At 46.8% G+C, this 16,453-nt stretch overlaps 1 protein-coding gene across 5 annotated transcripts in view; it reads left to right on the forward strand.

The window, feature by feature from the left end:
* LONRF3 (LON peptidase N-terminal domain and ring finger 3) overlaps window positions 1-16,453 on the forward strand; it is a 44,880-nt gene that overhangs the window by 2,699 nt on the left and 25,728 nt on the right. For 4 of the 5 annotated variants that reach the window (XR_002126813.1, XM_019667843.1, XM_019667842.1 and 1 more), the window contains exons 4-7: window positions 1,898-2,016; window positions 5,214-5,336; window positions 11,510-11,771; window positions 12,528-12,618. Coding sequence is in view for 4 of the 5 variants with exons in the window: in XM_019667843.1 (XP_019523388.1) it covers window positions 1,898-2,016; window positions 5,214-5,336; window positions 11,510-11,771; window positions 12,528-12,618 (595 nt within the window). In the remaining variant the exon portion in view is untranslated. The remainder of the gene's footprint in view (window positions 1-1,897; window positions 2,017-5,213; window positions 5,337-11,509; window positions 11,772-12,527; window positions 12,619-16,453) is intronic. The other variant, XM_019667844.1, reaches the window with a different exon arrangement.

Below are 16,453 nucleotides of genomic sequence, written 5' to 3' on the forward strand. Positions count from 1 at the left end.
CGCCCCGCTGCCCTGTGACTCATTGTCACCGCTTCCCATCACACAGTCTTCGGTTGAAATAGATGCCCCCACCCCCACCCCCGCCGCTGCCCGCAGCCTGCGCCTTCGCCTACCCTGCCAGCCGGGCATAAAACCTAAGCCAGGCCACTTGCTCAGGGATCCCGGGGGCTGTGGGTTGGCTACGAAGGGAACACACCTCTGTCCCATTTTCCCGTTTTGCCTGAGGACTTATGTGTGGGCTTTAGAGGTTCAAGGGCAACGTGGGCAGCCTCACCCCTGTGGCAGGACTAGATACCTAAGTTCCCTCAAGGAGAGGCTTCTCGACGCCCCCACATCTGGACCCAGGAAGTGGCCGCTGAGCCGCCGGCCGGTATTGCCCAGCTCGGGCCAGCTGCCAGGAGCTCAGCCAGTGGGGCGCGGTGTCTGGCGAAGCGTGCTGGGGAGGAGGCAGCAGGGCTGGGCAGGCAGGGCTCTGGGATCTGAGGGTGCCCTGAGCCCAACTCTGATGGGTGGAGGAGGGGGTGGGCTGGAGTCTCCACGTGTTGAATCTCCACCTGAGCAGGCAACAGGTAATGGAGGTGGGGGTGGGGGAGGAACGAGGGCTGACTGGGCAAGACCGGCACCTGAGGGAGAGGGGGACTCCCCCCTCCCCTCCCTCCCTCCCGCCACACACACACACACACACACACACACACACGCACGCACGCACGCATTCTGTGCCCAGGCAAGGCACATTATTTTCTGCTGGCATGTGCCAACAAAGCCTGTTCCCACGGAAGACGCTGGATCCCGGTCTCTGAGAAAAAACAGAGCAATATGAAGGAAGCAGGTGGAGGCCACTTCAGCCCAAGTCTCCAACGGAGGTTCCATTCCTTTCAGCTGTCCCGGGAGGGCCAGGAAAGCCCCTCCCCCGCCCCCTTTTTGCCTTTTGTTGCTGAGACCACTTTTCCCTGGGGTTTTTCTTTGTACCTTCAGAGCAGTCAGGGTGAGTGCCAAGACCACTTCAACCTTTTCAGAGGAAAAGGGCCTTCCCCACAGAGTAGCTTTGTGCTGAAAGACAGCCAGTCTCTCCTCCTTATTATTCTAAGTCGTTCTACAAAGAGGAACCTGTCCCCCACCCCAGATTCAAAGTCTGGCCAGTTAGTAATGAATCTGACCAGCTAGCTGTGTGATTTCAGCACATGCCTTCCCCTCTCTGGGCTTGATTTTCCTCATTGGAAGAATGGGTTGGTTGAGGCATCTGATTTCTAAAGTCCTGTCCATCCCTGGCATCTAGTGATTCAGAGTGTTGGTGAGCGCCAACCTCACTTTATTCTCAAAAACCTTGCCCGGGCTCATTCATATTTGGCAATCTGTAATGAGAGGATGGAGCCTTGCAAATACATTTCCATTTTCTTCAGAGAAACATCATATATGCTGGGGTTTGTAGACAGAGATGTTGCTAATGTCACCAGAAGACTAATTTAAACTTGCCAGGGGTCATCACATCTGGCCACCTTCCTCTCCCCCTCCCTGGCCTATTTCCTTGTGGGTGGTACCTCACTCAGAGGCCAGGCTGCCAGTTGCTAGCCACACATAGCCATGAAGCTGGGTGCCAGGGTTTTCTCTATGTCAAAGTCACACTGATGAACCACTGACACCACAGGCCCTCTAAAGGAATTGTTTGACAGAGAGGCAAAAATACTTCTTTACAGCTGAGGAAGCTTAAACCCAGAGTGGCTGGGGGTATGGTTGGCAGGGCAATATTAAGGCTGGAAATTGAGCCTAACCCTTTGGATTCCTAGTAGAAAAGTCCTAGATAACTTGCCGTTTGCTCAAGCTCCATCCTCATACAGGACTTATCACATATTTGTGCTGGGGGCCATTAATGAGGGCTTTTTTTTTCTCATTTTGGCAGCTCCAAATGACCACTTGCTTTATAGCAACCGGTCTCAAATTTATTTCACCTTGGAGTCTCATGAGGATGCATTGCATGATGCAGAAATAGCATGTAAGCTCCGCCCAATGGGTTTTAAGGTGAGTGTGGGATGGGAGGGATGGGAAGGGGTTTACTATAGACAGGAATTGGCAGAAGGGGTTCCACCCTGGAGGATAGTAGCACTAGAGCTCAAGCAGAGCTGGGAGAAAGCTTTGCAAAGGAGCTGGGAGACCCTTGACAAAAGGTGACTCAGGGGTTTGCAAAGGAACTGGAGTCTTCCCCAATTTGATCTTTAACTGACGACCTACAGAGCAGTCTGGGCTTTGTGACTCCACGACATGGACTTGGGAGCCTGACTGCCTAAGTTTATGACCCAGTTCTGCTATTTTTACAAGCTGTGTGACCTTGGGCAAATTACTTAACCTCCCTGTGCCTCATCTCTTCATTTATAGAATGGAGATATTCAAAGCACCTACTTAACAGAATTTGTTGTGGGGATTACATGAGCTAATACATGTAACATGCTTGGAACAATGCCTGGCACATAGCGTTGTATAAGTGTTTGCTGTCATCATCATCACCATTATTTTCTAGGGACAGTAGAAAGATGAGAGTAAGGGAAGTATTGCTGGCTGGTTGTGCCATTTTGAGTCCTTAATATAGTCAGTCAGCTTGCCAGTATCCACAAACATCTAGGTCACATGGAGAGATGGGGGGAAAGACAGGCTAGGCATCTCTCAGGATGCCAGGAGGCAAAGTGTCACCTCTTGCGTCTCAGTCTGGCCTCAGGACTGGCCCTTGACCACATGACAATATTTGGTTTAGCAGATTAGATATTATCCTGGGCTCTGCTACTTTCAGCTAAGTAGCCATGGAAAAGTTGCTTCACTCTATGGACTCCAAGTGTCCTTGTTTGCAAAACAGAGCTATTGCTTTCTGCCCTGATCACCTCATAGGGATTCAGTAAGGGTCACAGTCGAGCATGGCCAAGGGGCCATTCTGTAAGCTATATAACACTTGCTGGGTCTAGGTGTAGTGCTCTCTCTACACAACCCCAGGATGCTTTCCTCGGAAACCCAACTTAAGTCCAGGTCCATGATCCCTTATCTGAATCCCATAGGTCCCGGTGTGTTCAGAATCCAGAATGTTTCCGATTTCAGAAAGACCTAATATGAAGTAACACCCTCAGTGAGCTCTGGACTGCTCCCCATAATCAAGCACACTAATATTTCTGCAGTGTATTACATAAAAATTCACACTAAGTGGGATAAAGAATATAACACACTTTATATCATTTTCGGTCAGGTTTTCCTACCTTATGACTTTTGATGTCAAGCTTATGAAAGTATTGGATTATCAGGTTTTTTGGGATCTGGGAACTTAAGATAAAGCATTGTGGACTGCATACTTGGCCATTAATGTCAGAGTGACTCTCATATGTTCTTCCATGAGAAAGTTTTCATGGGTGATGATGGATTCATATGTTCTCTTTCCCAGGGAACACACAGTTTACTAAAAGTCACCAATGTCTTAACTCAAAGGAGCTTCAGTGGGAGCATTTCAGGCCTTGTAGCAGTGCAGGTCAGGGAGCTTCCTGGGAGGGGGGTAAGGGAACATCCCTTGCAACTTTTTCTGCTCCCACCCTAAACTTGGGGCTTAGGGATGAGGGCCTGTAAAGTGCACTGGGAAGCAGGGCTTAGTAGGCAGCAGACCCTTTTGGATGAAATGGGAAAAATGACTTCTCCAGTGCAGGAAGAGTCGATGGAAGTATTAAACAGGAATGTCATTTACCCAAAGGTAAGCAGAGAGGCAGTGATGAGAGAACTCTATTGTCTTGGGGGTTGAGAAGACTTTAACTGATGCATATAATTCAAAATCACCTCCCACACCGATTTGCATATTTCCCACAATTTCTATGTTAAATGTCCCTGTGGGAAGAGTTCACCTTTTAAAGCCTTATTCCAGCCATCCAGCCAGGGCTCAGTGGTACTCATAATATCCTGCAGGTGACACAGCTCTCAATGGCGTGAGCTGACTGTCCTGAGCAGGTGGAGTATGTGAGATGCTACTTGGTAGGATTGGTCGGATCCCAGAAGCCTCTCCAGTCTCCCAGCACGTATCCCCTCTAGCTGCTCTATAATGTCACACAAGCCTTTCCCCAGAGGGCCCCTGGTGAACATGGGGAGGAGCAATAAGCCATCAGCATCCAATAGCTGCTGAGATTAAGCTCCAGGCGGATGGTGGGGGACACAGGGAGAGGTCCCCAAGAGGTTTAGAGCAGGGGGCACTGCTCAAGAAGACAGATTTGAGCTGGCTCCTGTAGCTAAGGCAGGGAGCCTAAGGCTCCAGGCCTGTGGAGTCATGTTAGAAGTGGAGGCAGGGGAGTGCTCAGCAGCGGCCACCTGGATCATTTCTTTCACTGTGTTGGACCCAGGATCAGCTGCAGAGGCAAGGGAGTGGGGAGCAGGCCCCTGAGGGGCAGCCTAGATGACTCAAGAGGAATGCCCTCCAAGCTGAATTGCAAGGGCCATCTGTCCCAAGGCAGTGAGAGAGGGCAGCCCTTTTCCCAACTCTGTTCTTATTCCTCCCTCTTTTCCATGATGCTCCTCTTCTACCTCTAGAGTTTCTTTCCCTGAACAGTTGGGATTGGGCCCTGAGGAGCCCTAAACCTTCTTTATTCTTCTTAAAGGAGTGGTGAGGGAGCAGAAGTGAGCTGCGACCACAGGAGTGAAAACATGTGCTCAGCCCCAGGTTAGCCCTCTGAAGGGCAGTCTGTTTTGTGGAGAAGAGTTTTCTGGGGGTCCTAGACCACAGTTCTAGTTCTAGGTTTGCTTTTGAGGCCTTGGAGAGGTCATGTCCCTTTCCTTGGGCCTCTTCTGAAAAATGATCAGTAAGTACAGATGGTCACTCAAGCCAGTAATGTGGATTAGGCCTCTGCTTGATAGACTAGTTAATAGGAAGGCATATCTGGGCAGGTCCTGAAAACTGGTTAGTATGTGCTCAAATGGGGGGTTCTTTCTACTTGGTGATCTGTCCAATACACTGGTGGGGAGGGGTAGGGGAAGACATTAATAGTATTGTCCAGTGGTTAAGAATTTGGACTTTGCTGTCAGTCAGTCCCAGGCTAAAACTCTGATTCCAGAATTTATCAGCTGTGTTACTTTGGGCAAGTCACTTTTCTGGGCCTCAGTTTGTTGTCTTTAAAATGGGCTTTGGAACAACTGCCTGCATTATAGGGCTATAGATAAGAAGAGGGTGAATAAGAATGGGATTGAATGCCAACGTTTTCTTCCAGGCACACTTCAGAAAAGCACAAGCCTTAGCCACCCTAGGCAAGGTGGAGGAAGCACTAAGGGAATTTCTATATTGTGTGTCCCTGGATGGAAAGAACAAAAGAGCAAGATCTGAAGTCCAAAGGGTGAGTTGAGCTGACATCAGGTCCAGCTGCCCGATGGGCTCCCACCTCTCTGTCTTCTCCAGGGAAAGGAGTGAGGGAACTGCCCTCCCTGGCATTTAGAGTCCTGAGTGGGCAGCTCTCTGGGTGAAGGGGACAGGAAGGAGGCAAAAGTGCCAACTAATTGCCCCCAAACACAATCCTCTTGGCATGTACAATCAGACTGAGCAGTTCCTGCATTTCTGTAGGACTCTGTGAGGAATGTTCTTGCTCTTGGACTCAGGGTCTGGGTTGTCAGAGGGACAAAAACCAAAATAAAATAAAACCAAACAAGTTAACATGGGGATGGAGGCTCACTGGGGAGATTCTGGCTGTTGACGGGAGGTCAGCGGGGTGGGGCTGTCTGCAGTTGTAGAACTTTTCTTTGACTGCATCATGGCTTCACCAGCCACACTGGGAAGCCAGCTCCTCAGAAAGGATGCTGGTCTCCATCTCCCCTGCCATATGCAGAACTCCAGCCTTCAGCTCCTATGCTAGAAATAAAACATACACACTGTCTCACAAATGTAAGTCAGAGACCATCACAATATAATCCAAACAGTCATTCCAACTCTTGAGTCCCAGGAGAAAGTGGTTATTTTAAAAAGTTGCATGAAATACTGAGAGCATTAGCGAAGGCTCAAGCACCCTCACTTCACAGACTTCGTTGCTTACCCTCCTGCAGTGTACTCTCAGGGTGTCTGGCTAATTGGCCTAAAGTTGAATGCTAACAGTCAGTGGTGGCCTCTGCTATCCTTGTGCCCCACCCCCAAGTCACCAACACACCCCGGGTGCTTCTGTCCCAGTGTGATTCAGCAGAGAGGCAGATGAGAAAGGGAGCAGGATACAGGACTGGTTTCTGAAGGCTCCAGAAAGGAATCTTTAACAAAGTCACCGAACTAGGGGAAGGGGAACTCTGGAGGTTCTGCCTCTAACAGAAGATTTATTTTCTGGGAAGCTGCTTTGACCTAGTTTGGGAATGTGGACAAGGTGTTCTTGAGAGGAGCCCTCATGGCAGAGAATTGCTCTAAGCTCTGGACCCTTCCCCAAATCTTAAGTGTCCATGGTGTGAATAAGAATAATAGCTAACATTTATTGAGCATTTCCTACACACCAGGCAGGCTCTCTGTGGAAGATGTAATTTAATGCCCACACCATCCTTATGGAGGTAGGTACTGTTATTTATCTCCATGTTACAGATGAGATGGATGAGGAAGCTGAGGCTTGGTGACTGTCCCAAGGCTAGTGATTGGTGGAAGAACATTCAAACCCAACTCCTTCTGCCTCCCGAGTTTGCCTTCTTAGCTGCTCCACCATCCTGCTGTCCAGGGAGGACATGCTGGGAGTCTCAGCAATCACTATTTGGGGCTGGGTGGAGAGTAGCAATGGACTATCAAGTTCTGGGGTCAATGGATAAAGGGGGTTAGAAGAACCTTGACTTTGGGGACAGTGTGCAAAGGCCAAGAGGCAGGTGTTGGGTCTAGCAGTGAGTGGTTACTTTACTCCCATTTGCCCATTTCCCAGGTGGCCTGAGAGGCTCTGGTATCATCAGTTGGGTTGACCTCTCTTTCCAGCCACTTTTATAGACCATCTAGTGTCATTTCCTCAACTGCTTAATTGGAAGGGACAAGGCATTGTGCGAAGCTCTGGAGACCAAAAGAGGCGTAAGCCACAACCTCAGTCCTCAAGGACCTTACAATCATGAATGTGTTATACAATGCAGTATAAATGTCAGACAATACAAGCGAGCATATGCTTGTGATGAGTGTTCTGGAGTTCTGAAGCTGGGACAAGAATTTAGAGGTAAATTTCCACTGAGTGCGATGAGGGCATGGCAGCCACTTAAGGGTTCTCAGCAGTGCTTATTTACTGGATTGTTCCATTTTCAGGACTAAAGATTTGACAGAGATGGTCCAGGCTCACTTGGCATTAATTAGCTACCTTATACACCCACAGACCTCAGAATCTTTTTTTTTTACTTTTTTTGACCCATTTGGGCCTTTCTAAGGCTGGCATTGAATGAAATTGATTTTCCTTCATGTGAAGTGATTATTGTCACTGAGATTTGACCCCAGCTTCTATTTCCCAAAGCAATTGGGAAGGCCTAGAATGAGATCTTGTGCAGTAAAGGGAAGAAGCAGAGTGCTGCTTTTGTTCCTGCCTTGTTTCCTTCGATTCTTCCCTTCTGCCTCACTTTCCCTTCCACCACACTCTGCCCTTTTATCCTTGCACCTTAGGATGCTGTGTGCCTGCTGCTGAAGAGCATCGTGCTCTTTTTGGAAGAATTCCAGGGAGACTGCTTCTGAAGTGGGTTGGCCCGTTGGGCCACTCCAGAGGCCTTCTGAGGGCCAACTTTAGCTCCTGCGGAGGAAGGGCCTCTGAAAGCTGGCTTTTGTGGCCCTGGCCCCTGTGAGTGTCTCCCTGTCTCACTCCTTTACTAACTTAGACCTGGGAAGTGGGTTTCCCAGAGCTGGAAGGAAACATAAGGATCTGTCTGAGGACTTTGGGTCTGAATCCTAGGCCTCTCTGTGGGCCCTGGGATGGATAAGTGTTTTAATTCAATTCCATCCAGTGTGATGAGTATCTATTGGACTTCTGTCATGTGCCCTCCAGAAGCTGGCCATCTGGTTAGAGAGAAAGGCTTATATCTGTGACACAATTTGAGGCTAACACAAGACTGTGTGGTGTAAGGTGCTACATTATGGTACAGTGGAGAACATGGAAGGACAGGTGAGATCAGGGAGGGTAGAGTAGTAGGAGAAGGCAGCACTGGAGCTGAGCCTTGAAGGCTGAGCAAGGTTTGGCTATGTAGCAAGTGCTGACCTCTGAAGGAACGTCATGAAGGAACTGCTGAGGTCTAGCAAGGGAACAAATCAAACTGGAGAGAGTTCGGTCAGAGCTTCTGTCAGGTTCCCTTGATCAATTAATACCCTGACTATGTACCCTGAGCAAGGGAGTGGAGCGTCTCTTAGTGGGTCTCGAACACTACAGGGGCACTCGGTGATAAACACTTGAATATGTTTTAGAAGCCAAGTGACCCATCCTCTTGTGTCACATGTTACATACAAGATACACACACGTGTATTCATAATTCCTGCTGGCACAAAGGAGAATTGAAGCAAGAATGTGGGCAGCTAATGGTGCAGCCTGCCCTAGAACACACAACTTTGCCTCCCAGTTCCTTCTGGATTTTCTCACTCAACTGGCTTATCTAATTGCAAAGGAACCAGCCATACACTTGAACCTGCCTGCCCCAGTACTAGTACTTGAAGTTACCTGATGTTCTCTGGAAAGTGAAGGTCACATGGGGGAGGAGAAGCTGGGAAAAGAGGGAGGAAGGTTGGCTTCTGCCTTTCACAACACCTCACTGCAGCAGGGATTAAAGATCCAGGGATGAGGCATGGGGGAGGAGGTAGCAAAATGGGCAAGCGGAGGAAAGAGGTACCAAGGCACCTGGAAGACAGTTGTGGACTTCTACCCACTGCAGTGTGACGGACATGAGTCCAGGTCCCCAGCTGATGTTGGTCCTCTCCCTTCACCTCTCTGTCTCCTTCCTCCTAGATAGGTTTTCAAATCCTACTGCAGATATTTCTATGGAATCATAACACCAGATTGGAGTTCTTAACTTTGGCCAGGGTGACAAAGGCATCTGTGGTGGCTTTTCAAAATGCAGATTCTTGTGCCACACTTCAAACCTGGGCAGCCGGGTATGGGAACTCAGAATCTGGAACTTTCACAAGCTCCCACGTGATTCTGATGCATGCTGAAGTGAGGCCCCCTGCCCCAGTCTGTCAGGGTCTCTGGTCCAAGGCTTCCTCTCTGGAGCTTTGCCCCAAAAGCTCTGCCCCCTGACCCTTCCTACCCCTCTGCCTTTACCTGAGCACCTATAGTGTAGAAACTTAAGTAGTGAAGTCTTCTGTTTTATATCACAACTTCTCCTTAGTTTCTTTTCACCATCAGTCCCAGGGGATTCTCAGGAACATCCTCCCGATATCCTGAAGCTGTTGGCACCTCACCCTAGATTAAAGGAAAATGTAAAGTCAGTGGCTACTGAAGGCACCAGCCATAATCTACCAAAGTGGTCACAGGTAAAACTGAACTCACCCAGCTTGTTTGTGACTTCGTGACGCTTTGTTTGGCTGTTTTGTGGGCAAACCTGGGGAGTGACCCCTACCTCTCCTACTTCGGTTTCTGGAAAAGAAGAAATGGAGTTGCTAGTGGTTGTGTTCTTTGCTAGAAGGTTATTTCTTAAAGATAAAAATGGATTTCAGGCATGGTCTCATGGTTTATGATTCGTTACATTCATTTTTCAGTTCTTGGTCAGATCCAGCTGAGAGATTTGACAGCACTAGAAAGAAATTGGCCCACTTCCCCTGGAGCCATTCGATGGGGTGGCTTGATCAGCCTAGGATCCCGGGAAAAGGGCCCCACAGCTCCTACTTTCCTGCTTTTTGTTTGTTCGAGCTGCTGGTCTTTGAGCGCCAGCTGAGTTCCTTTAGTAAAGACAACTCCATTTGATCCCCAGTTGGAGGTAATTTCCTATTCTTGCACCATGTCTTACACATAAGTAGACTTCCAGTATGTATTTGAGGCTAGGAAAGGGGAAGCGATTTGGGAAGTGTTAAGTCCCTGGGGGGAAGACAAGCATTTGTGCTTTTCTTTGAAAATGAGGGAAGGGAATCTTGGAATCTTAGAATCTCAGAGAGATGGTCTCCAGGCCCTGGCTTCCCCAGCGAGGGAAAGTAGGCAGCAGCTGGGGCTCGGAAGTCCAGACTTGAAGGCAATTTAGTGTTGACTACCTCAGCCCCTTGCTTGGGGCAGCAGTCCCCCCTCCATGTGTGTACTATGTTCTACCCTGTCTATAAGCCCTGGGATCTCCAGGGCTTGCTGGGTTCTCTGACAAGTGAAAACCTACATTTTACCAGCTTTTACCCCTGTTCTGGAGAAGTAATAAAATGCAGGTGTGCCCAACTCAAAAAAAAGGGGGAAGTAGAACTCCGAGAGTCACCTGAAATCAGAGAACCCCTACTGCATTTCAATAATTGTTTGAGATTATGATGCCATGACTGAGAACACTTAACACTGAACCGAAGTGCCTGGAGTTACTTCTAATTGCAGCTCAATCAGAAATGCAGAAAAAGAACACCCCTGGCTTTCCATTGAGAGCCAGCTGGGGAACAAGAATGGGGTTTCCACCCACACTTTGCTTTGCAAAGCAGTGTACTCCTGTGTAGACAATGTTCATGGGAAGTTGAGGACGCAGCATCAGTATGGTGCTGAGAAAAGCCCTGAACTCCCCAAGTTACAGAATGAGAAAACCTACATCACTTTTCTCCTCACCTCATTGTTTTCTCCCAGCTGTATGCTCTCATTTTTCATCTATCTACCATTGTTGTTTTTTTTTTGGTAGGGGTTTGAGGGGCAATAAGAAAATGAGCATTTTAATCTGTAGACTATGAATTTAGAGAAGATAGGGGTTCCCCAAGTAAATCCACATAAATCCTTGTCATTGGATTTATTTCTAGATCCATTTTCAATTATCCCTCTCCTAGACAAAAATTCTTTAAAATGCTAGAGACATTATTGATTGTTTTGCCAAATGATTTTGTCTCTTTTTCAGACTTTCCCCCCACAATCTAGTAAAAGGATTAGCTTGTCCCTAGTTCATTTGACCAGTATGACATATAGCTCTAGAGCATGAGGTAACTGTAGGCCCATGGACACACCTGTATCAAAACCTTATTGAAAGTCCTTTTGGAGCTGGGCTATGAGGCTTGCAGATGGCCTGGAATGGCGGGGAGGGTGAGAGGAAGCATTGACAGGACCCACCCTCACTGCATACCTTGGCTTCCCTAACATGGTGACTGGGGAATGATCTGGGTAGAAGAGAGGACTGGTGCCACACCTTACATTTCTTCCCTTTACCATTGCCCAAGGAGTCTCTCCCTTATAAGCCTTTCTGGCCTTACCTAGGGAAGTCCCCCAACTCCGCCCAAGCTGGGCATGCCTTTGTTGCTGATGCTGTTTGGACAGAAGTAAGAAATATGCCTTATGACTGCCACCCAGTTAAGCTATGTGTCCACTAAGTGATCAGGGCTGTTCAACTCTCTCTCTGTCCCCTGTAGTAGATTCTGATATTTGGTTCTTTCTTTCTCTAGGAAAATTCGGAGCTTCCACATTGTTCTACACAGGAGGAAGCAGCAGTCAAGGGGGACTGCAGCAGCTTGATGAACCCAGCGCAAGTAAAGGGGGATGGGCAACAAGGAAACATGAAAGACCAGAAAGGAGAAGAGGAGAAGGGGGATGCTGCCTCTCCAGAAGCTGCCTCCATCAAGACTGGCAAATGCCAGGAAAAGAAAAGGAAACATTGTCAAGTTGAACCCCCAAACCCAGAGGTGCCTAATAAAACCTCTAAGCCAGGTACTGACTCTACCCAGGGAGAAAGGGGCTTGGAGGAGATGGCTGGGCTCCCCAATATATGCAACTTACTTGACCTCCATATGAGGGCTCCTCAGGCTCTCGGTGTGTGTCCCAGCTCTGGCACTTAGCTGTGCCACCTCAAGTGTTGCTACGAAGTTTCTGTGAAAGCATGCACAGTTCCCAGTGTACTGCCAGTACTCAGTAATAATTATAATGGAAAGCCAAGGCATAAGATCAAGAAACATCTCAAGTTATGACATCTGATGCCCTTGATGGTGTCACTTCCTGCCAGGCCAACTTCTCCCTACCCCCACCCTTATTCCAGGAATGGAGGACCAGGGCCACATGATCAGACCCCAGTTGTGTTCCTGTAGGTAAGCACCTGAGAAGCAGCAGCTGCAGCTCAATATCTTTCCAAGAGAGGTGGACAGTGCCAAAATGCAGTATCAGCTTTGAAGTCCTGGCACTGTCCATGGAGTTGCTGCTGCTGCTCCTGCTGCATGAAGTGCCTGTTGCATTTGAATGAAGTCCCCAGGGCTCCTGGACTTGCACTTATTTTTCTATGGGGCTTCTGGACACCTCAAGCGCTTACTTCAGGGTATCCCCTTGTCCGTGCATCAGGCAGCCACTAAATCAGCTCTCAGGGAGCGGGTGAGAGTGGTAAACTGAAAAAGTAATTACTTTCTTTTGTCTCAGAAATACTGTCTGTGAAACCAAGGTTGGTCCAGCTCTGACTTACTGCTTTCTAAATCACAGATCCTCCCACTGATCCGGGGGCCAAACCTGCTCTCAGTGTCCCCCTCGCCTCTTTTGACGCATCTGATCTTGAATGCTCCCTATGCATGAGGTATGTGATGTGTGCTGACACTTAGTACCTGAGGGGTCTTCCTCTCTGGTGTGTGAATCTTTCTGCCAGTGACCTAGTGCTCGATTGGTTAACACGTAAAACATGGTTCTAACAAAAGAGAAATCATGTTGATTGTCACATGGGGTAGCTTATGTCCCCTGTTTACAGATTGTGTTCCCTGTACTCCTGACTTGGAAATACCAAGAGAGTGGGAAGGAAAGGGTCTACTCAAAGGTCGCAAACTGATGGCCCACAGGCTGAATGTCTTATGTTTGGCCTCCATGAGATTTTGTTGTTGTTGTTGTTAAATGTGAATGTCTTGAGACAGGACACACCCTCTCCAGCTGGTCATCGTCCCTGCCCCCATCCCATTGCCTTACACTAGCCTGGGTCTCACATTTGCGTTATTTTCCTGACCCTTGTAGGTAATATGGATTTATGACCCTGAAAGTAATGTCAACTACTAGATCAAGATCAACTACTGACTCAAGGGCTAATATCAATGCCACAGGCCTATTCTTTGGAAGTCTGAGGGCCTGACTAGTTTTTGTTTTGTGCCATGAACAGGATTAGTATTGGGCCTGTACTACTTGGCCAAACATCTCTCCTTCAACCAGTGCCACATCTTTACTTTCTCAAAACTCTGGAGGAGCAAATTATTCACACACCTGCTCACCCCCCACAAAAATAATAAATGGGAGCAACTATAATCATGGTCTGTGTAAAAAAAAATTACTTTCATTTGTTTCATTTCACAGCTGTGACTTTGTGACTCAGAGAAAGAGCTCCAAATGGCCCAGGTTTGAACCCTGACTCTGCCACTTACTGGCTGTTTGACCTGGAGCAAGTGACTTTCTCTGTCATTGTTTTCTCATCAGTAAAATAGAGAACAGTAGTCTCTACCTTATGGGGTAGTTACAATTAATTGAGAAAATCTACTTAATTCTTCGAATTGTGCCTGACATATAGTAAGCACTCAATAAATATTAACTATTTTTTTCTTCTAGACCAGAGGTTCTTTAACTTTAGGTTCATGGACCCCTGAGGAGGTTCCATGTGTAGATTCTAATAGATCTATGAATTCTGACGTTGTGTATAAAACTCTGTGTGTGTGTGTGTGTGTGTGTGTGTGTATGTGTGTGTGTATTTCCAGGACAAGGTCCACAGCTTTCAGTAGATTCTCAAATGTGTCCTTTCCCCCAAAAAAAAACGTATTAAAAGGAGATATTTTCACAAAAGTTGTTAAGATGGTTGACTCAAGATAATCAAGAAAAATCTTTTGGTCCACCACACACTGGGATCCAGCCAGCAGAGGATCCTCAGATATTTTTTTGCCCTTTACAAGCACATGTGCTTTACATATCAGTCACATGAATTTGTATTCAGGATGACTTTTTTTGTCATCTGAATAAAAATGAGCAAGACAGCCATTTCCTGAACATGTACTTTTTTTCTTTCTCTTAAAAAAAAATAGAGTTGTCAGATTTGCTCATAAGCTCAGCAGGCCTGATAACAAACAATTTCACACATGGAATATAGAAGCACTCAAGGAAAGCTTTCCATATACTATATGGAGTTCACTCCTTTTTCCACCTCCCACTCCTCCAGAACAAATGGGTCATGCAAGAGCCAAGGTATGGGATAGAGAAACTCTGCTTCCCAGCAGAGCAATGGACCTCCACAGGTAATGCCATGGTGGCTCTAAGCCTGTGACGCAAGCTGTGGTCTTTCAGGTGTCAGACTTTGAGAGGCTTGATTCAGCTTGCTCAGAAAACCCAGCTCTTTGGTGTACTTATCACTCCCCTCGACATCCAGGGGACACAAAATCAAACACACAGACTCATCCTGTCTGTGTTTTCCCTGAAAACCAAGAATCCTTAGATTGAAGTTCTTTTGTTCTCTTTCCTCTCCTTTCTCCCTTTCATCTTGTTTGTCCCTGATCTCAACAGGGGGCTTCAGAGAAGAGCTAGAAATTTTGTCCAAGAAGTAAACGCCAAGAGGATAAGACCCCTTTTGCTTTGCTCGCTCTGACTTTAAAGCCATTCTTTCCCTTATCCTGCCCCTCTGCTCTAAGTGAGACTTCAAAACAAAAAGCCATCTTTGCCTGAAGTAGCGGTTGTATAGGCTGGGAGGTTATAGGGGAACTAGCTGTTTTATGGCAAAAATAAACTTGCAAAGTACAGAGAACATTACTGATATCAAGGCTTTTTTATTATTCAATTTATTGGGGTGACAATGGTTAGTAAAATTATATAGGTTTCAAGTGTACATTTCTGTAATACAGCATCTATTTATCACATTGTGTGCTCATCACCCAGAGTCAGTTCTCAAGGCTCTTAAAACTGTAGCTCCTGGTCAGAATGAAATTCCCCTTCCAACCAACAAGGTTTGTCTCCAAGTCAGAAATAAGATGTTGACTGGAGCTGTTTCATATACATGCTTTAGCTTGAGTTATTGCAGTCTTGAAAAGTTTGTGTTTTCACTGCTCTTTAGTGTTTTTCTTCTTTTTTTGTTGTTGTTAGGATTATTATTAGGTTCTATTATGACCCTCATGTGTCTTTGGGGGAGAGGGTCGAAGGGTAGACATAGTTTTAAACAATATGCCAGGTTATAAACTATACATACACAGGTTGTACTTCCTGTGTAAGTTTCTAGAATGAACTCCAGTCCTGTGGTGCTGCACTGGTAGGAAACAAGTTAGAGTGTGCATTTATCTATTCTGATTCTAGGGAGAAAATCTGGAGTAGCTTATAAATTCCACAGGGAAAGGGTGGAAAGAGTGAATGGAACAATAATTGGCAGGTGCATTCATGAGGAACTTTCCAGTCTCCAAGTCTCCCTTGCTGGATTCGGAGAGATCTGCTGAGGGATGTTTCTTCTAAATCCAACACCTAAGAGCTCTGCCCCCTCAGTCTTTAGTGACTGGAAATCCTCCTTTGAGATACCTGATATGGATACCCTAGCCATTGGGGGCCATTTCTGGGACTTCTGTGGAGCAGCACCGTTAGGGTGATAAGGATATTTTGAGATGTGGATCAAGAATGTTTGATATTTGAACCAGTTACCTAATGGCCCAGTGACCTCTTTGTCAATTGAAATAAAAAGCTTTATATTTAACCTAGTTTTAGCTACTCAGCTACCTGGGTGTTAGGGAGTCAGTTCATTCTATTCTATTCTATTCTATTCTATTCTATTCTATTCTATTCTATTCTATTCTATTCTATTCTTTCCCTCTCTCTATCTGCCCCCTACCTCTCCCCGCCTCCTTCTTGCTCTCTCTTTGCTCGCATTTGATAGCAGCAAAAGAACACAATACAAGGATGTAGCTGTTGGGAAAAGATAGCTATTTTCAGATAAGCCAAACATTGTACCCAGGCTGACATTTAACTGAAAACATTTATGATTACTATTGTTTCATTCCTCACTGTGACAAGGTAAAATGCTTTCTTGTGAAAAAATCCGGCCCTATTCTTGATTTATAAATGCCTCCCTGAAGTGTTTTCTGAAATTATGACCTAAAGTGGTAAATAAAATGGAGAAGAATTCGAGTATATATCTATTTCTATCTTTATATAGAGTTCTTTCTCTCTTTCTCTCTGTCTCTCTGTGTGTATGTGTGTCTCTCTCTCTTTCTCAGAGAGGGGAAGGAGGGAGACAGAGAGGGAGGGGAAAAGGGTGTGTGTGAGTGTGTGTTTCCACATGTGGGTGGATGACGTCTGTTCTTGATATAGCTGTACACGTCGTTTGTGGCCATGTCATATAGTGAAGGAAAATGGGCTTGGGGATCAGATGTGACTTCACATCCAAGCGCTGCTCTTTAGTAGCTAGCTGTGTG

The sequence above is a fragment of the Hipposideros armiger genome, unplaced genomic scaffold (genome assembly GCF_001890085.2).
Source record: "Hipposideros armiger isolate ML-2016 unplaced genomic scaffold, ASM189008v1 scaffold_508, whole genome shotgun sequence".
NCBI lineage: Eukaryota > Metazoa > Chordata > Mammalia > Chiroptera > Hipposideridae > Hipposideros > Hipposideros armiger.